Genomic DNA, 20,966 nt, shown 5'->3' with positions numbered 1-20,966 from the left:
TGTGCAGATGGCGACAGCACAGCCTGCGGAAGCCGTCCTGAAGGAAAATGCAGCCGCTCCCTTTGTAGGGTAGGAAGATCGAAAGGAGAGAGGCCCATGAGTGCAACTATCTTTGGAGCCCACACACTGGATGAAGTGCCAGGAAATCTCAGCATTTCCATGGCAATTCCATGCATGAACCCAACAGTAGCTCCCACCCACCTGCTAATCCTTTTTTCAAGTGGCTGTTAATTACCTCTTACACTTCCCTTCAGATGGGAAGCAGCTAGAGGACTGTTAAAAAGGCTCAGCAGGGAATGCATTATTCATGTGACTACTACCCCAGAAAAAATAAAATTGTTAGTGTCCAGCACAGACAGCAGCACTTTAAACAGACGCAGAAAGCAAACCCAAGCCTTTACTTCACTAGCTATTTAATGAACATCTTTCCTTTAGCTGCTGAGCCATGGCCTGGAAGAACTCGGCAACAATCTGAGGCCTGGCAACCTTGTAGCTGGCCATGAAGAGATGAAGGAGGAAGAGACCTCTCTCAGGACAAGTCTGATGTGTGTGTATGCAACACGGACCTTTCTCTGCTGCCACATTCTGCCTCCCATGAAGTGCTCTTGTGCCCCTCAGAAAAGAGCCTTCCCAAGCTGAGGACGTACACTTTCAGCTTTTGAATCTGAAGCCCATCCTGGATTGTGCTGACATTGACAAGTGCCTCTGCCCCTGCTCTGTTTGCAGCCGAGACTGAACTCAATTTAGCTGGTACTGGTACAGTGTGTCACCCTTATCTCATTTTTCTCCTTGAGATACAACTTTCCCCAGCACCACTAGGAGGTAAATACGCCTCTGGCCACTCGGCTCAAGCAGCAACTGTCAGGACCGTTCAGGCTGACACAAGTCAGGTTCTTTTCGCTTGTCTCCTAGTGGGACCTCACAGACTCCAAATACTGTAGCTGGCAGCTGGACGACTCCTTGAGCTGACCAGGAGAAGGAGCCTGGAGGAGTCCTAAAGAGCGAGCTATGCCTCTTGAACCTACAGCTGATGCCGTCTTTCCAGACTTCACATGAAGTCCAAAACGCATGCCTAGGTGTAGTGAGGAGTCATGCAGCTCACCGATATTGTCCCAGTAAAAACGAAAGGCAGGTAGTGGTCTATTTCACCCATGGTCTCCTGCACAGACACAGCATGGACATCTGCACCTCCCTCCAGAAGGAGAGCCTGATGGACTACAAGGGCCATCACCAGAACAACTGCAAGCCATTCAAGCGGGAGAAGCTGCTCCACCAGCTGGCATTCAACAGCTTGTCCCCCGAGTCCTACCAGCTGCAGGATACGATGCCACGGACCAACCAGCGCAGAAGGTGTTCACAGGCCCCAGAGTCTCTCCAGCCACTTGTCACCCCTCAGGAGGCAGCAGGCCACCACATTTGTTCTACAGCGACTCAGACTCTCTCCAGTTCCAAGACTAACTGTGCTCTAGAGTGGGCATGTCTTGGGAAAACACCACCAAATGACTCCAAGATCTGCCAAGATCTGCTGGCTAATAGCGCCAAGCACACCATTTTTTAAATTAAAAACAAAGGCCAGTTCTAAGTACTCCTCTCAACTTGTCAAACTTACTAATCTGTGTGGGCACAGTGACGCTACAGATTTCTTAAGACAACACAAAATAGTGGCTGACAGCTGCCCTGTTCCTCCTGAAATGAATACTTCTGTGGAAGAGGTACAGCCTCACGAGAGCAAACTCACAGGATTGTGCACCTTTGCCCATGCACTGACAGCACCGCAATTCAGAGAGCCAAGAATTTCCGAACTCCGCTATCTGTGGGTAAATGGAAAAATGAAGTGCCTGAAGTATAGTATGTCTGAAAATGCTGATGATCACAAGTGCAGAGAGACCAATTCCAGTCTCTGTTTTATAAGCATTGAGGTCTGTTCAGCCCTAAAATTTACAGACGTGTAAGTGGGACATGACTGGTTTCAAGTAAGAGTCAATTTTTTACTGAAATCGTGGCAGGGTTACAATTCTTGACTGGATATATTTGACATAAACTACCTGTCTGATCTAGTGTGCAAAATGCAAGGATAATTCTTTCTTCCTACCTCGTCCCTTACTTAAGGTCTTTTCACTTGTACTTATCTAGGAGTTTTCATGGTCTGCACTACAAAGGCCTGCCACCACACCAATATGCTTCTCCTTGTCAAACAATTGGACAATTATTTCCTTTCATTCAATTTAGCACCTTCAGTAACTACACACTGGAGAAGCAACTTCGTATGCAAAGGGAATGTGAAGCTTTATTCAAGACTTCTAGTTAATAAAGAGTTTATCTACAGAAAAAATTACTATGGAAGGAAAAGAGATCCAAACATCCATCATAATGAATTACTGGCTTCTAAAAACGAACCTGCACCAATTCAGGGAGCAAGTCTGCACTAGCATCCACACACACGCACGTCCACATACACCAGCAGCCCGGAGACGTTACCAGTAACCGGTTCCCTTGTCTGTGCTTGTAATGAACTGGATTCAAGCGCCAAAGCACTGCACCTGCTTCCACTATGGCATTTTAGGTTAATAGTTTGCTTCTGCTAGGAAAGAAGTCAAGCTGGTCCAGAAATCAATGCTGAATTAAATCTGAGCCACAGGGATGTTCAGTGAAGAGAACCCAGAAACAGTAAGTAACAGGGGACTTCAGCAATAACTGGAATTGCCTTCTAAGAGTCAGCTGAAGCAGGCTGCTGTTAACACCCTCTGCCTGCTTACTGCTGCTCCGTTTCATTTCATTTTCACATTGCTCTTGCCACCTCTCCCACAACCAGCTGCTCCATCAAACTGCCACGCCAGCCCAGGACAGCGTGACGCGGGAAGCCTGGCACAGTGCCCTCCTCTCCAGCCACCGCGATGAGGCTGACCTGGTAACAACTCTGCTCTCCCACCTTCTTTCATCGGCAACACCTTTGTCTCACACAGCTGCAAAGCTATCTTGGAGCAGACAAATCAGGTTCCTCAAATGGATTTCTTTTCATCTAGATCTGTGGTCTACATGGATTTATTGTGCCCGAGATACTTAACAGCAAGATGAAGGGAAGAGGACCAACATGCTTGATCTGTAGATCTTGTGTCTATTGGTAACAGAAACATCCGAATCCTATTTTCATCACTCCCCTGTCTACCTGGGCTAAGTCTAACAGCCTGTCCAGAGCCTGGGGGCTGGCAGTCCCGTCCCGAGGGCCAATCCCCTTCCCACCCCCCTTGTTATTTACCTGAACACATCTCATTGGCTTCACTTGCTCCTCTCTGATACTTCTTTCTTCACCTTTCACGCAGCACTACCCAACACAGTCGTTAGGGCACGCGTATCACAAAGACATGACCGCAGCAATGATAATCTGTACTAGTTAATTTGCAGTATCTTGGGAAAGAAAGAATCCACATTCTCGGTACATGTAGTTCCTGATAATTAGGCATTTATTACTATTAGATACTTACAATACATCCTTTCTCATCCAGTAACTCTAACTTGAGCACTTGCTGAGACTGAGGTAACTAACCGTGAAAGGACCTTCCCATTTTCTTTCGCTGTCACAACATTTCTCGAGAGGAGGTAACGTGCTGGGATAAGCCTCAGCTGACTGATGCCCATTCACAACACTGGAGGAACTCACCAAGCCAAACTCTTATCTGATGCAGACTGCCTTGTAATCCCATGGGATGAGAAGTTTATAAATCAAGGCAGAATATAGCCACAAGGCATAGACAGAAGCTTAAAAAAAAGTCCCAAATTTATTACTGTATTTAGCAGCCAAACTGATGATTAAAGCACCTTAGATTTAAAACCTCAGCTCCAGCATCAGAAGCCAAGTGGCAAAGAGGAATCTAGATAAACCCTATTAAAAAAACATCTGTCATCTCAGAAAAATAAATTTCAGAGACATAGTTCTCTCCTCCCTGCTCCACCTCAGCTGGACCTCTCTGGACCTGACGTTCAGGGTACCAACTTTAAATGAAAGAACTGTCTCAGCCATTGAATATGAATGGAAAGATTTTAGGTTTACAGTATGTGGACTTGCAGGGTTGTTCGTAGTAGCAGGAATGAAGTTAATGCTTTTTTATTTTACACCAGTAGGAGTCCGGGCAATACCCTCAAGGAGGAGGGCAGACCGGTGCTCTGGCCAGAGCCCAGGGCATTGCAAAAATGGTAACATCCTTCCAAACAGCACAGCTGAGAGTTTCTCTTGCAATATCAGTTCTGAGACGTCCAGTATGCCTGCCACTGCCCCCCAGGTGTGCTAAGAGGCTGTCAGGTCCTGTTCTCCTCTGCTGCCTCTCTGAACGTGCATCAGAACCATAATGCAAAGCTCCCTACCACATCAGCTCTGTCCTTCCCAGCGCTAACGTACCACAACGTGACCCTGCCAGCACAGGCCTCCCGCCTCCAGAGACAGGGTGGCAGCCGACCTCGCTGGTCTGCAGGGTTGAAACGCAGTCAAGAAATAAGCACGGTAAAACCCAAGAAATTCCTTCAAAATATTGAAGCATGAGGCAGGGAGATAAAAATGGAGATACAGCAATTAAAAAAAAAAAAGGTCACAGCAGCATTTCAGCCATGCAGTAGCTTCAGAGTCAAGTGAACGAATGTCATGCACAATGTCCGCTATGGGATTACCCGAATCTTGACCAAGCCAGCCCCACCATGACTTTATCGGGCATCGTGATCCTACCGCTCCTGAGGAAGGAACATCACACGCTTCTCTGCAAAGCCACAGAGAAAAGGCAAGGGCTGCTTCAGTAAAGGAGCTGCTCTGAGAAAACAGAAGGTCACTTAACTACGACAAAATGGTTCCAATTAGTCCTCCACGCTGAAATGGGCCTAGAAAACAAACAAACTGAAGATGCTGTTGACATTGTGCCTCATAGATGAGTAACCTTTTAGTCTGGCCTGTAACATTAATGTGAATAGATGAAATTGTTACTGTGAGACACGACCCAAGGGGGCAAATGGCAGCTCCACCACCGGCCTTAGCATTTCCATGGTAACACTGTGACCTATGTTTTTATTCACTTTATAAGCAAACAACATATTCCATGGCAAGTTTTAGGATACACCCACACCATACCTGTGCCAGCTTATCCTGGATGCAGCCTGAAACCCTGAGAGATGAGATTTCACATCCCTGCTCTGCCCTGAACTCAGGCTGCCTACAAATCCCTCCGGAGCATGGGCTCTTTCTAGCAAGGCCACCTCCATTGCTCAAGGCCAGCCACATCACGTCAGCACAGGGATACCCTGAGAGAGCTGGGCCAGATGTGCTGCTGGGGTCCATCCTGGGGACAGGGAAGCATCCTCTAGGGAAAAAGGCAGACTTGGTGCTTACTCTGAATCAGGCTCCACTGGCAGCTCCACAGCCTGAACATCGGCAAACTGAAGGTCCCTCTTAGAGCGTTGTATAGCTGCAGCCTTACTTCATGGCTTCATAAAAAACACGGCTCGCAGGTCACTTACTTGGACTGAAGCACCTGCAAAGCCTCATGCTGGAGTTTCTCAAGCCCCATGTCAGATCCTGGCAGTGTCAGGAACCTCCTCTGTTGCACGGCTGCTGCCCTCCACATGGACTCACACCCTCTATTCCGAAGCAGCAGAAGCCCCAGGTGCAAACAGAAGCGGTTGCTTCAGTGCAGTCTGCACGTGGCACAGTAGCCTCAGCAAATGCATTTTTCTCCTGCCACCACCACCCATTGCCATTTGGCTTGAGGAAGCTCACAGGTGCCCTCTTCTTACACGCTCAGTATTTTCACTGATGGCTGAAACATCATTCAAGAACAAAGGAAAGAAGCGAAGAGGACTTCTTTTGAGCTTAAAAAGAATCTTCTTCCAGTTTCAGGTAACTATCCCCTTTAGTTTGTGCTGATGCAAACCAGTCAGAGTAGCCATGCTGTTTCTGCAATAACCACAGCGAATTTGGGTCAAGACCTGCTAGGCAGTGTTGGCCCAAGGCCCATCATCTTTGCAGCACCAAGCACACATTACACTTGCTGGGATCTTTCCCTCTCTCTTGCTTCCAGAGCCTTTGACGCGCAGCTTGCCCAGAGCAGCCAGCCTGCCGCAGGCACACCAGCGCTGCATCCTGCAGCGACAGCCCCAGCACTCCAGCAGCAGCAGTAGCTGCCCGCCAAATAACCTAACCGAGCAAAATAGAAATTGCCTGATATAGAAGTATCAGGAAAAAACCCAGCATAACCCCTTCCTTTCCTCAGCAAAGGATCCTTGTGTCCGAATCCCATCTCACCGGGATGCATCACTGCTCCCCCAGAAAGGAGGAAGTTTCTCAAATGCTCCACTTGCTGTCATTTTTCATTTCACTGCCCCATGCCCTGCGTATCTTCTTCCTCTCACAGTTCCAGTATATGGAGGTAAAGAAATCTAAAGCAGTATCTCAGTGTGGGGTCTCTGACACCTAAGCTGGGAGAAGGGGACTCTGGGAATGTCCAAAACTCCTTATCCCACGAGCTCTGGCGAGACTCCAAGTGATTATTTCTTCTATGTTTTACTCTCTGCAGCCTTTTTGCACTTCCCTTTCACAACATTTCAATACTTTTCCCTGTCGTTCTTCTAGGTCTGTCCCAAGGGACACCCACTCCTACACTAAAGCCATGCCACAGACAGGACAAAAAGTCTTTGGAAGGTACCAGAAAGCCACAAGAGTCGGCAAGGGCTCTGGCAACAGCCTTGCAGTCAGGATGAACGCTGAACATGGGAGAGTGCTCTTCTTGGGAGCCTTCCCAGATCTTCAGCCTGAAATGAATAAGCCAGCAATGAACAGAGGCAGTAAGAGAGCAAGAGATGCATTACCACCTCAGCACCAGCTCCCTTAACAGATCTGCGTCCTGCCAGCTGCAGCAGAGCCCAACCCTCCCTTTTTTCTAATGCCTCACAACATCTTGAAGATCAGGAGAAAAAAATCTGAGTGATCCCAAGGGGACAATCCCTTCATCCTCTGCCAGCAACTCATACCCCATCACCAGGCACCTTCCCTGTTCCAAAAGGGAAGCAAAGAGAAGACAAATCTGTATTGCCATTATCCCTGCTGTAACCTCACAGAACAGGGTCAGTGCACTCTCAGCCAAGCAACAGGGGAGAAGAGGTAAACGTACCTCCCCAGTCACCTGGAAGAACCCCCTCCAGAATACAACATCGAAGAGTTGCATAGGGATAGTCACACAATATTTCTGAGCCATGAAGTTCTCAGGCCTCACATCAAGAAGAATCAGAAGTTGTAACCAGTAACATACACTCTCCCTCACCTTTTTCTCACTACATGTACACCCTGCAGTACCCTGCAATCCTCTTTATCTCCTGCTGATGTACCCACTGCCCTAGTGAAGGAAGCAGAGCACGGACAGACTGCAATTTTATTGAAAACAGAAGGTAAACAAAGCCTTGCAAATAACTCACCTCTCATCAAAATGCTCGGACGTGGCAGCTGGCCCATCCTGCTGATATACAATCCCTCTGTAGTTCTTCATTACCACTCCCCAGTATCTCAAAGCCATTCTGCCACACACGTACACACAAGCGCTCCAGAGAAGCCACCAGAAATAGATTCTGGGGTGTAAAAGTTACCACCAAAGAATAAGCTCTTTGATCAGTTGTGGAATGTGAAGCAAGAGGTGGGGTGCAAAAGCCGTTATACCACCTCCTGTCCTCCGAGTCAAGGGACTTTAAAGATAAAAAAAGTCAAACCAAAATGGACGATCTTCAGAGAGCAAGAGCAGCAGAAATTGAGTAAGTTGGGGCAGTCTCTGCACACTCGGCATCTCCATCCAGATGGTGGGTGTCCTGTGTCTGCCTGGGGAGCTACAGAGCTCCACCCTTCCGCCAAGGAGGTGAATTAGCAGGTAAAGCAGCAAAGAACTGACATCCCAAAGATTCACACCCACCTCATTTTCTGCATGAGGATTGTCCTCTGCAGGGAGACAGGAAGGTTCTAGCTCCTGGATCCTCAGAAGAGGAGCATCCTGCCATTCCCTCCTCCATCTAGGCCTCTACTGTCCCACTGATGGCTCTGCCACCTTCCTGCTGCTCAAAGACCACAGCCCTTTTTCCTCACTGCATTCATCAATGACTTTAAAGCTTTCTTAAACTTTTTTTTTTTCTGGACTATAAACTACTGAAGTCAAGGCCTGCCTCCTTCCACTCACATTTAGGCTAGAGCCTTAATCCCAGCTGCAGTCTGCTGGCAGTGCAGGGAGCATCCACATGTACAGCTGGGGTTACTACAGCGGAAAGCAGGCCTATCCCACCAGGAAAAAACACTCATGGTCAAAGCCCAGAGTGCTATGAACAGAGCCACACATGCACCGAGGACTCAATTCTTCAGGGTGCTGAGCTTTTTGGACCTAAGCCACCATCACATGCAAGTAGGAATTTAACTACAGGATACTGGTGGGCTTGTACAGCCATAACACTGCCTCTCCCTGCTCTCTTCAGCCAAGCTGAAGAGTTGGAGCAGATTCAGGTACTTCTATATATGTGCTACATCTTCAACTTATGCAGAAGAGGCCCTACCTTTGTTTCACTGGAGTCACTGGATGAAAGCTAATCATCCACCTTAAGCACTCTGCTGAGCCTAAGGTGAAGTTCAGAACCTTGCAAAAGCAATACCGAGATATACAGAATTTCTGCAGGAAGGAAGGAGTTGACTTCTCTGTTATTGGACTACTGGGACGAACAAAAGGGAGCCAAATTTTCTACTCTCAACATTTTTATAGGATAGCAACCTTCCTACCATGGTTATTTATAACAAAATGTTACAGACTGTGTTAAATTATACACTGCAGAATTGCAAAAGATGACTTAAAAAATGATGATTCTTTTTTTCCCCTCTTCTATAAACATTTAGAGTAATTTCTAGGGAACTTTATTTATTTCCAAGTCAATATGTAAGGATCCCATAAGAATTGTGGTATATCCATATGTACCTCTCACTGCTTGATTCTTATCTGTGGCAACTAAATTTGCTTGAATTCAAATACAATCTCAAGCCTGATACCCTAAGGGGGCAGTGGGTATGAGAAGGCTTCCCTGGAAAGCTTACGGATATGTTACAAGCACAGAGAGGGCTTAAGTGCTGGTCTGGGGAGCCTGACAGTGGCTCATTATCCAAGAGTCACATCAGCTCCGTTTCTGTGTTCTCCTTACCTACAGCCAGAGAGAGGAACGAGCAAGTAGGAGCACCCATAAGGCTGAGTAAAACAACAGCTCTGTAAGTGCGCATCAGAGAGGCTCCTACTCCTTGGCTTTGACCAGGGCTCCCCAGGTCTCAGGCACCTGAACAGATCCGCCATTTCCCCTCATCTCCACCAGGGATTCTCTCTCTGGCCTGAATGGGACCCCACACGCACTATGAGGGCACTACAAAGTGAGCAGGAGACAACGCTTCTCCCTGCTGGAAACTGGGGTTGGGGACTGCAGAAAAGGACCAGCAAAGACGCCCGCTGACAGAAGCGGCTACAAAAATGGCCATGATAAAGGATGTTTCGCCATTCTGGGAAGCCTCCTCAGACCTGCCTGGCCTGTCTCTGCACTGTCTGTCCAACCCCTTCCTTCTCTCTGCCTCACAGACGCTTCATCTCAGCTGCATTAAACCCCAGCCTTTTTCTACCCTTCCCTTCCTAGCACCATGTTCTTAGACAAAATATTGTAACTAATGTGTCACTGGCGTTTCTCACGCCTGAAAAAAAAAACAACGAGAACAGCAGTAGATTGTTTTAAAGCCCTTCCATTCACAAAGTTAGCACAATTCAGCCAAGGACAACTTGAAGGTCATTAGAACAGATCCAAGAAGAAAGGCAGGGACTCATTCAGCTGTCTGTCTAAGACCAGTGTGATTAGGCTTGGTCTTTTAGCAAGAGGCATTTCCTGCCTGTAAAGGTTTAAACACACACACTTGGAGTTTACAAAGAATGATAACATCACTCTACATTACATTCTATTTAATAACTATCCCCTGCAAAACAGTTCAACGCTACAGGACAACCTGCTGCTTGTTCACACTGATTTTCTGTGGATTCCACAGGATCTTCTACAGGTTTTGTAGCCAATGTATTGTCCGCACAATGTTTTCTTTCCTCACAGAGAAGACACAGCCCTGTTAGAAGTCAAGTGAGTTTCTCTTGTGCTCTCTTGCCCATCAAGCAGAACTCGTCATAAGCTGACAGGGACAATATCTGTGTCTAAAAAACTAACATATTAGCTAGCACATGCTGGTGTCCTCAACTAGACAAGGCAAATCTCATTTTAACCCCTGTTGAAGCAAACCCTGGGAATAAATCCAGAGGTTACCTTTGCCAGCAAAGACAGGTTGCTGCACATACACTAAGCACGTCAGTTAACACACTATAACTCACCTTTTTTTTATTCCCCAGTGAAAGCAAGACCTGGGAGTAACAAACCAGTGCAGAAGCCTTGTGCAGTGCAGTCTTTCACCTCCCAGCTGAAACTTCTTCCACAGACATCAGCTCTAGGGGTGACTTTATGACAGGGCACTTGTCCACTAACACTGACCTTGTCCGCACAGCCCACCCAGCCCTTGAGTCCCCAAACTGCCTCTTCTCCTCAAGGGCTTCACAGACCCAGAGGGCAACTCCTCCTGCCTCTCTGCTGCCGAGATCTCACCTAACCCTTCATATGATAAATAAATGCACTTTTATTCTAAGGCCTATTAATAAATCGGTGCATGCACGCACAGATATAAACAAGGTATGTCAGTTCTCTTACCTGAGCCGTTTCTACCTTCGGGATGGTTTTGTGAAAGATATTCTCCAAAAGCCCTTGCCGCTCTGCATATCCAAGCATCACAGAAGGCAGCAAAGGAGAGAAAGAAAGAGATGGGTAATGGTTAAAGGCCAAGGAAAGAAGGAACAGTTCAATATACTGCTGTTTCCCTGCAGCTGCCTTTCCCTCGTCTTCAGGTGACACCAATTTAAACATGCTGCAATAGCAGTGGGGGCTTCCTGCTTAACACACCTCAGTTTTCCCCTGGCCAAAGGGAAAAGTGAGTTCGACTACAAGCCCAGGACTATTTTAGTCTTTAGCTTCTCTGTTAAAACTGAAAAAAATTGAAAGGCGCCTGCATTAAACTCGGCCTTGTTTCTGTGACGCACACAGGAACTGGATCACTGTCTCTAACCACCCTGAGTTAAACCCCTTCTGGCAGCCCAGGGAAGAAGGCATCTCCACCCCAGTCCCAGCCATCACCCCAGCCTTCTACTCTGCTTCTGAATGCCCCTATCTGTGAGCTATCACAGCTTAGATGTTAATGCTATTACCCATTCCACCTACCTTAACCCTAAATTCTCAAACACCAACTATGTCAGTATTTGGGTTACTGGACAACCTTATTTGAGAGAGCCCCACAACAGCCCACAAAAGCAGTTCCTGGTTGTCTGATGGATTCAGGTCCCATGGATGACTGAGATTTTACTGAAATATATTAAGAATCAACCAGGCAGCATGAGCTCAACCCTTATCACACATCAAGGCCTACATAAGAGAGCAAGCCCATGAATATTCCAACCACGGAAAAGCTTTCTGCTTCCAACCCACACAGGAAAGGAATCCTTGGTCAAGGCATGCATTCCCTGGAATACAGTAAATACAATCTCCAGTCTCCTATTGCCAGGACACTTGTAACATCCTGCTGCTGTGCTTGTTCTCCTGTACTCGACAGACCTGTGACCGAAGAGAGCTAATACCAGCTTTTCCCCAGCCATCCATTTTCCCCAGGCTTGTAGAACAATCTCTCCAAGGTCTGCAGCACCACAATCAAGCTGATATTTGCCAATGGGCAGTCCAGGGTGGAGGCTTGCAAACAGTGAGATGGAACAGCCACCCACCTCCTTGGCAAGCCGAGCCAACAAAACCCAGCAGCCAAGCACTCTCAGCCTTCAAGCGCACCAGCATCTCCTGGGGGAGGAGATGAAGACTTGCTGCAACAGGGAAGACTCTCCATACCAAAGCATCACATCCACTGTCCTCTTCCTTCAGAGGTGCTCAACCTCAGATCATCCCTCTCCAGTTCAAGCTGCCACAAAAGGCCACGTTCAGAACAGCCATTAATCATCTAGGTGGAAAATGGCTTTGACCTCCAAAACAACCTTCTGCTTTGCTAGCCGATACACCAGCATATCCCAAGCTGTGCAGCCAGGATTTTCCCCTACTGGTTTTACACACCTCCTCCCAAAAGGGAAAATATTAACAAAGCTACAATATACCTCCCGGAGCGACTAGAGCTGGAAGGAGTGGGAAGTCCATTTGTCATCCACAGCCAGCAACAGGGGATCGATATGAACGATGAAGAAAGAGTAATTTAATCTCCCTGGGACTAAATTTCAGCACAGCCAAATGCAAAATGCTTTGGAGCAGCACAGCCGGAGCTGTGCAAGAAGCGAGGTTTAACCTTCTGCGTCATTACAGGCTAACATAGAGTGCTGAAACTTTTCTGTTTCCAGGTTCTTGCCTGTCTAGTACCAGGCTGTACCTTTAGATACCAGCCCGGGGTGGCAGTTGCCCAGACTGTCTTCCTCAATGCCTAAGCACCCCCAGAGATGGTCACGCAGAGGCTCTGTCGCTTGGGGGAGCTGTGTAATTAGCACACAATCCCCACTATAAAGAAGAAATGGATGACCATCATGGTTCCCCCATTCAGGAGGACAAGCACCTCATGGATGTTCCTTGCACCCACTACCTTTCTGTCTGGGCAAAAAGGAGGACTTGGTCCTAGGGCAACACACACATGTAAAGTTGGGAGCTGGAGCGTGGCAACTTCAGGGAAGCGACTGAGTCCCCATCCCTGGAGGTATTTAAAAGACGTGTAGATGTGGAGCTTAGGGACATGGTTTAGTGGTGGGCTTGGCAGTGCTGGGTTTACAGTTGGATGATCTCAAGGGTCTTTTCCAACCTAAATGATTCTATGATTCTAGCATCAGGCTATGCAGCTGCAAGAGCACTGCTGAGCCACTCCTGCACTCCCTCTTAGAGGTAGTTAAGGCTCAGCCAAAGCCACAGCTGATCTCACGTAGCACTGGCAACAGCCCCGCTTTGAGCGGACGGCTGGGCTCGAGACTTCCAAGATCTCTTCCACCAAGACTTCTGGGACTCCAAGGTTTCCCATGGAAAGGTCTGTCCTTGCAAGGCATCATCACCACCATTCACAAACAAGGCACCTACACCCTCGGGAAAGACTTTGAAGCATCTCTTGTGCATCAGCAGTCATTCCATGTAGAAAAAATAACGAGCAAGTTGTCAGGTAAATTATCAATGAGAGAACATGGTGATTTACACAAAAAAATGCTGAAATATGACAATAAAATCTAGTCTGTAACTAGTTCAAAAGCTCCAAGAGCATGTTAGCCCATCTGTCATTCTCTCCATTCAACTCTCTGCCAATGCCCGAAGCTGATCTGTCTGCCTTAAAATCCGAACCAACACTTCACCCTTAGCTTGCAAACCACAGGCGCAAAAAATTAGTACCAAGCACTTCCTAAGACCCAAACTGCAAATGGCTAACATGGAGCCAGTGAGAAGCACTGCCACACTCCATCCCACCTTGTTCCACGGTGAAAATAGCATCACTCAGAATAAGAACCCGAGTTTAAAGGTGCTGCAGTGACTCTAACCTCACTCTCCTCCTTCCTCAAGCAGATGAGGTAGGAGGGTAAAATCCCAAGTGCCAGAGCTCCCAGAGAACAGGCGATACTCAGACGTCTCCTCGCAGGTCAGAAGCACAATCAAGGAGCACAGAGCCGCTCAAAAACGTTGCTGCCCGGCCCAGGCTGAACCTGCAGTTCTGTCACTACCGTTCCACTCCCGCTGCTCTCGGACACTGCAGGCCAAGCTAAGAGCAGACAAATGCGGACGCTTGATCACAGTTTTCTAGCGACAGCTAATAAGGCAACGACGCCTGCACAGTACAATGTGTGACGGGGGTTTTCCAGGCAATTACACTGCAAACTTCAGACTAATTTTTTTGCCTATTATCTCAGTGGTTCCCTTCTACATTCCTGCTTCGCAAGTGCCACCGGCTTCTCCTTGGCTGTGCCTCAGCTGATCTCCCACAGATGTCTGCATGTGCCCTTCGCCAAGGGGACTCTGCTGGCCACGCTAGCTCCTTATGCCTCATCTCCCTTTGCCAAGCCTTTTGTGTTCCTTCGCTGCCCTCACTGTGCTCACAGTCACCACAGTTTACCAGCATCTGCCCGCTTCGTTAACGTGCCATTTACCCCCTCTCCTTGGCTACCCACGGACTTGATCGAAATAAAGTCAGAGCAAAATTCAAACAGATGGTAGCTGCTCTATTCACCCCATTCTTTTCTATTTCTTTTACCAACACACTGTATTGATAGAAGTCACACAATCGTACTTTTCTCTCAGCTCAGTTTTGCCTCCACTATCACAGCCAAGGTAGTTCAACTCCCATCAAGACTTCTGATGGCATTGGACAGAAAACCCTTCAACTGGGCTCAGAGCAGAGACACCTCACGATAATTTAACCAGCAAGAGATAAAAAAGGAAACTTGTTTCACATAAATGAGATGAAGTACAAGGGGCCTTACAGATACACAGGCCAACGAGCTATAACCCTGAGTGTATGACGCTGCAAAAGCTGCATACAAATGAGCAGGTAGTACTGAGAGGTAATCAGCTGATGACATGACAAGTTTAGCCCTGACTCATCTAGAGAGAGGTTTTCATCTTAGTAGCAGATCAGACCTGCATGTTACACAGTCAGCACAGCTTGATTTAACAAAAGGACATCAACCAGGGACCATAGCCTTGGTACGCTGCACGACTGAGTCTAACCAGGAAAGACAAGACTGCCATTGCCTCAGAGAAACCACCACCATCTTCTCCAGCTTCTTCTCCATCAGAATGACTTCAAGAGTGCGGAGGATGGGATGGGGTAGCACAACACAGGCAGCAGAGGCAGCTGCCCTTCTGAGGGCACTTTTCAGTACTCACTGTGCATTAGATGTCAAAGCTGGACTCGGGTCTGGAAGAGAAACTGACTGAGACTTTGCGAAGAAGCATAGACGGTCTAGACATACATTTGCTAGAAAGAAGAAAGCTGCCAAATAACAAAGATCTCAATTACAACGTGATGAGCATGGAATAGCCTTCATGTCTCTGAAATAATCAAATCAAGAGGATAAAAGGGGACTTGATCTTCCAGGTCCTCCCAGGTCCTGCACTTGGGTCACAACAACCCCAGGCAACGCTACAGGCTTGGGGAGGAGTGGCTGGGAGCTGCCCGGAGGAAAAGGACGTGGGGGTGTTGGTCGACATCTGGCTGAACATGAGCCAGCAGTGTGCCGAGGTGGCCAAGAGGGCCAATGGCATCCTGGCTTGTATCAGGAATAGTGTGGCCAGCAGGACCCGGGCAGGGATCGTCCCCCTGGACTGGGCACTGGTGAGGCTGCACCTCGAATCCTGTGTTCAGCGTTGGGCCCCTCACCCCACGAAGGCCATGGAGGGGCTGGAGCGTGGCCAGAGCAGGGCAGCGAGGCTGGGGCAGGGGCTGGAGCCCAAGGCTGGGGAGGAGCGGCTGGGGGAGCTGGGGGGGCTCAGCCTGGAGAAGAGGAGGCTGAGGGGAGCCCTCATCGCTCTCTGCAACTGCCTGAAAGGAGGCTGGAGCCAGGGGGGTCGGTCTCTTCTCCCCAGGAACAAGCGATGGGACGAGAGGGAACGGCCTCAAGCTGCGCCAGGGCAGGTTTAGGTTGGATATTAGGAAAAACTTCTTCCCCGAAAGGGCTGTCAGGCCCTGGCCCAGGCTGCCCAGGGCAGGGGCTGAGTCCCCACCCCTGGGGGTATTTAAAAGCCGGGGAGATGTGGTGCTGAGGGACATGGTTTAGTGGTGGCCTTGGCAGTGCTGGGTTAACAGTTGGACTCAATGATCTCAGAGGTCTTTTCCAACCTTAATGATTCTATGATTGATACATACTAGCAGCTATGAGAAACTGATGCACACAAATTTACGCAATCCACCAAACTGACACTGAACTGAGTGGAGAAACGTGTATTGAAACACTCAAGAGAGACACGGAAGACCTGAGATAACTCCATTTAGAGCACAGCAGCAAGCTAAGCAAAACCTGGACTATTCAGGAGTATTACATGGAAAAATAAAGAACACCCACCACCTTCTCGCGTTCCTTCAGAAGTAATGCCCAGAGGAGTTGCAGCAGGAATCTGTTGTGACAGCATCTGACAGTGCTGCATCTCAGGAAAACAGGAGAGAAGAGACCTCCTGCATCATCAGGACCTACGTCCTCCTACGGCAGCAATCCTGCTCTTGTCACTAAGCAGAGAGGGGAACACTGCCAGCATATCCACAGTTAACAGCTCAGTCATTAAAGACTGTTGACACCTACGTTGTTTAAACCTAATAGTAACAATACCCTGAGAAAAATTAGTTTTCTGAAATATCTATGTAGGGAGATGGTAGCTGGAAAATTTTAATTTTAAATTTTAAAATTTTAAATTCTCACTCTCAAGAAAAGGAAATTGGATGTCAGCAATGGATCTTAAAGTCAAAGAACCCATAGTCCTGGAGGAATTTATAGTCACAAAGCTTGGACAAGAGCAGAGAGGACAGAGCAGGAAGAAGTTAAAACAGCAAGGTAATCAAAGCATGAGAGAGTTCCTGCCACTCACAGGAAGACTCACAAGTGGAAAAAAGGAATCTAGACTCCATGAAGAACCCCAATCCAAACCTAAATTGCTCACGCAGTAAGAAACCTGGGATAAGGAGCACATTCAAATACCTCGGCATTTTGTCAGTGCAAGATTTACCCTTTCGCAGCAACTAACACTTTGTGGCCTTGTTTAAACCCGCTCTGCAGTCAGTAAAGAGGAGTGAGACCACATTCTTATCTCTCTGTGGGGTATCCTGGACTAGATGCCAAAGTCCTGAAATTGGGTAAGATGAACCACACGCTTGACTCAAATATTTCTTGTGCTAACTGTATCAAGGAGAGATGGTTCTGGACACCCAGAAAAAGTCTCATGTCTGTTTGTTTGCACTATCACACACTCCCAAAGAAAAGCTGTGGGCCAGAGTAATACAAAGCAGAGCTGCAGGAAAAGTCTTACTTTACCGCCACATTTGGGGTGCCAGTATTGTTCTGTAGGCTCATTTCTAAAGGCTTTGGTTCATCTATGCCCTTGAAAGTGTGCTGAGGAAGCCAAGGAGCGTGTGTCAGACACCAGGCAGGCCAGGACCCTGAAGAGAACCTGCACAAGCCCAAACCGCAGCAGCCTGGGAGCTGTCGGTGGAGGGGCAGCACCAAGGTCATGACTCAAGGACAACTGCGTCATCCCTGCCTTCAGCACTTGTGCCCCAGGAGCTGCAAGGCAAAAAAAGCACACACGGGAAGGAAAACACAGTACGACAGCGAGATCTCACACACATGCACTTCAGATCTGATCAAAGCAACAGCACTAAGCCACAGTCACTTTCCGGGTGCCGTACACAGAATCGGTGCACGGTTTGCTGCAACTCACCCAGGAGAGGACAGGACTACAGAGACCAAAGTTGGCAGCACCGCAGATGCTCTCATCAATGCTAGCACAGAGCAACTATGCCATTATTTTGTAAGAAGCTACTTAAAAGACCTAGTACACATGGAGCTTAATTAATTCTCCTGGGACAGGAGACTCCCCTGAGTTGCTCTGCAGAGATTTTAATTTAAGGATCCAGGGAGCTTGCACCTTCTGCTTAGATTACATTACTCACAACAGCAAACAAATGATGTTCCCTACTCAGTAAGACAGTCAAATGCACACACACACACTCCAGCCACGCATAATAAATATACATCAGCAGCCACTTGGACTTGCAGCTAATTTCAGGAGATGATTTTTCTCTCAAAAAGAGAAGTCAGAAGAAACATGAACAGGACAGAGCTCAGGAGGTGCAGAGAAACAATCCCAGGGCATCTCCTCCTGCAGCATGAGAACAGGATCCCACAGCTGCCTACACAAAACCACAGGGGACCAGATGGTTGCAGCAGTGCTACCCATACAGGTGATCCAAGTCCCCAACCCTCTTGGGAAGGACAGAAGAGTCTACCTTTGTAGCCTTATCTACTGTCTTGCAGAGCCTCCTCGACATACATAAAGAAGATATAAGGACACGGGGGATATATGGAGGAGGAGCACAGAGAAACCGTGTGCGATGTGCTCCGGGAAGTCCAGAGGAAACCTTCCAGCAGGTGGGTCATCACCACTGTAGGAATTCTGAGGGTGGCAGAGCCGTCACGAGGCAGGGACTGAGACGTGCCTGGGGTGGCAGGATGGAGGCACACTGGCAGCACTTGTCCCCACCAGCAAAGAGGCAATGCAGGGAGCTCCTCAACAAGTTCTCTGCCCTCCCAAAAGGCTTTTTCAGTTAGACATTTCTAGAGCAGGGCATGAACAGGGAGACACATAAGAGCAGCTGCCTTGTGCCATGGTCTGCATGACCAGACCCTCCTCAAGGACTTTACATTCCCCAGCCCGAGTCCACTCAGCTAACTTTTCTGGTCAAACCACCGCAATTCACACCACCAAGGGAGACCTCAGAGCTCCCACATAACAGCAGCAGCAACTTGTCAGTACTTACAGCAGGTGTGCAGCAAACCAGAATCCCAGAGACGCCTGGACTCTACAGAGTTGATACTACTTGAGTAGCATCTGACCATCCTGGTGTGGGCTAAAAGGCCGTTGCGTTCAAAATGCATTAGTCGCTCTCAAACACCCACACTGCCATTTGAAATCCTACCCATCACCAAACATGTTTGTGTGACTGGCTGCCTAATCCTACACCCAGAACCCCACTACAACAGTTATGGTGCATTTTGTCTCATTTCTGTATATCCACCTGGCTGACATCTGCTGAAAACAATCCCACTTCCAGATCTTTGAATGCCGTTGAAAGCGCTCACGTTTTCGTTACTGGTTATGGACAGGGTGCATCATAACGTGGGGAAAAGTTCCAGGTTCTCCAGAGGCACTCCAGACTTTGAAGGATAGATTTCTTTACAATGCAAACAGAGAGCAATATACAGACATCTCTGGATCTCTTCACTTCAAGCCATAAGACTATCTTTCCTCCCAGCCCAGCAGAGGTGCCGTAATGCTGAGTTACAGTCACAGAGAGGTGACTGAGATCTCTCAGCAGCACGGATCGAGTCCTACACATGACTCCCGGTTATTCTAATGCAATTTTGTCTAACACAAAGGAGGCGTTATATAACGCAGCTTCAAAGTTTATTTCTTCCTCTTTTTTCCAGCAGCAAAGAGCTAGTCTAGATGTAGCAGAGACACCGACAGACCTACCCCTTTGCACAGCTGTGCTGTAGGAGCAGCTGAAAAGCTGCGCCAATGCCCCCAAACAGTCACCGGTGATTGCCGTGACACTTGCGCTGCAGCGTGGGAGAAGGGTCGTTTCCATCCTTCTGGGTAAAGGGCACTGTGGCAAAGCTCATCTGCGATAGCTTTTTAAACTTAAGTACAATCAAGCAACGTATACATTGGCTAGGATCTCCCATGTTTGATACTAAAAAGCACTGGGACCAGACAGTAAGTGAAATTCTACACTGTGAGACAAAATATAAAAACATAACAGGCACGATATAGAACCCAAATCTTTTAACTGGTCAGTGCAGTGGCTTGGGACACTGCCGGAGAGGGCAGGTGTGGCAGGTCCAGGTTTTCATGCAATAGGTTTTCCATCCAAAGGAGCAAGACCCCTTGAAGAAAGCTGCTGCCTTTGCCCTCGGACGTGCAGACGGCATCTCAGCGGCTGAGAAACCACCGAGCAAACTGACCACGCTTCCAATTCCCAAAGATTAGAAAGATCCAGCCCTGACAAATCCACTTCTGACCTGCTCCTTGCCAACCTAACAAATAAAACCTGCAGATGATGTTAGCCGGGCCGCCAGCAAGAAGCGGGGACACCTTTGGAGACAAATCACCTCTCTCGAGGCTGAGGGTCCGCTGTGCGCGGGGGAGCGCAGTCGCCCACGGTCACCAGCCAGCTGCGAGCGGGTGGCTGCTTTTTGGGGGGCGCGCCGGGGTCCCTCCCAGCTCTCCCACCCCGGGGAGCCGCTCCCGAGCCCCGGGGGCAGCGCACCCTGCCCCGACGGCCCCGCACGGCTGCCGCGCCGGCCCTGGGGGCCGAGACCCGGGGTCGCGCCCCGCAGCCGGCCGCCTTGGCTCGTCCGGAGGGGCTCGGGGCCTTCCCCCCAGCTCGGCCCCCAAGGCGGCCGGGGGCGGGCAGGGTCCCCGGCGCCGCGGGGCTCCCTGAGGCGCCGCGGGGCTCCCTGAGGCGCCGCCGGCGGGGCCCGCTCCCCCAGCACCCACCTCACTTTGGCCGCCACCGACGACATGGCCTCGTTCCTCAGCGTCTTCCTTTTGGACACGGCTGTGCCCATATTCGCGCAGGGGGGAACCGCCGGGGGAGCGCTCATCGCACGACCCCGCGGCTGCCCATGCCGCGGCGGGGCCGGGTGCCGGGGCGCGCCGCCGCCCCTCGCTGCCGCGCTCCCTCAGCGCCCCGCCATGCCGCGGCACCCCCCGCCCCTCCCCGCCCCGCCGCGCTGCCCCCGGCGAGTGCGGCGCTCCGCCGCGGCCGCTGCCTCCTCATTGACTGCGGCAGGAGGGAGGGCCCGGGCGCGGCCCGCCGCCCAGGAAGCGCCGCTATATTTGGCCGGCGGCTCCCTCCTCCGCCCCCGCCTCCTCACGGCTGACATCATGGCGGGCCGGTGGGGAGCGGGGCGCCGGCCCCGCCTGAGGGGCCGCGGGAGGCGGCTGCCTCGGCCCGGCGACCCCGGGGAAGGGCGGTTGTCCCCCGCCCCCGCGGCGCAGCCCTGGGAGCCCCGCGTTCGCCGCGGTCCTGCCCTCCCCGGTTCGCGCCCGCACCTGAGGCGAAGGTC

The 20,966-nt window shown here is 49.6% G+C and overlaps 1 protein-coding gene across 7 annotated transcripts in view; it reads right to left on the bottom strand.

The window, feature by feature from the left end:
• The window catches only part of NSMF (NMDA receptor synaptonuclear signaling and neuronal migration factor), a 52,887-nt gene extending 32,265 nt beyond the window's left edge, over positions 1-20,622 (bottom strand). For 6 of the 7 annotated variants that reach the window (XM_087753100.1, XM_087753102.1, XM_087753101.1 and 3 more), the window contains exons 1-2: positions 20,395-20,622; positions 10,771-10,832 (exon numbers count right to left, since the gene is read on the bottom strand). In XM_087753100.1, the coding sequence (XP_087609226.1) occupies positions 10,771-10,832; positions 20,395-20,501 (169 nt within the window). In that variant the 5' untranslated portion in view covers positions 20,502-20,622. The remainder of the gene's footprint in view (positions 1-10,770; positions 10,833-20,394) is intronic. The other variant, XM_087753104.1, reaches the window with a different exon arrangement.
• Positions 20,623-20,966: the final 344 nt, after the last annotated feature.

Source organism: Nipponia nippon, unplaced genomic scaffold, assembly GCF_047370975.1.
Source record: "Nipponia nippon isolate SJK-2023a ecotype South Korea unplaced genomic scaffold, ASM4737097v1 scaffold_16, whole genome shotgun sequence".
Lineage (NCBI taxonomy): Eukaryota > Metazoa > Chordata > Aves > Pelecaniformes > Threskiornithidae > Nipponia > Nipponia nippon.
This window is presented reverse-complemented; position numbering and strand designations above follow the sequence as displayed.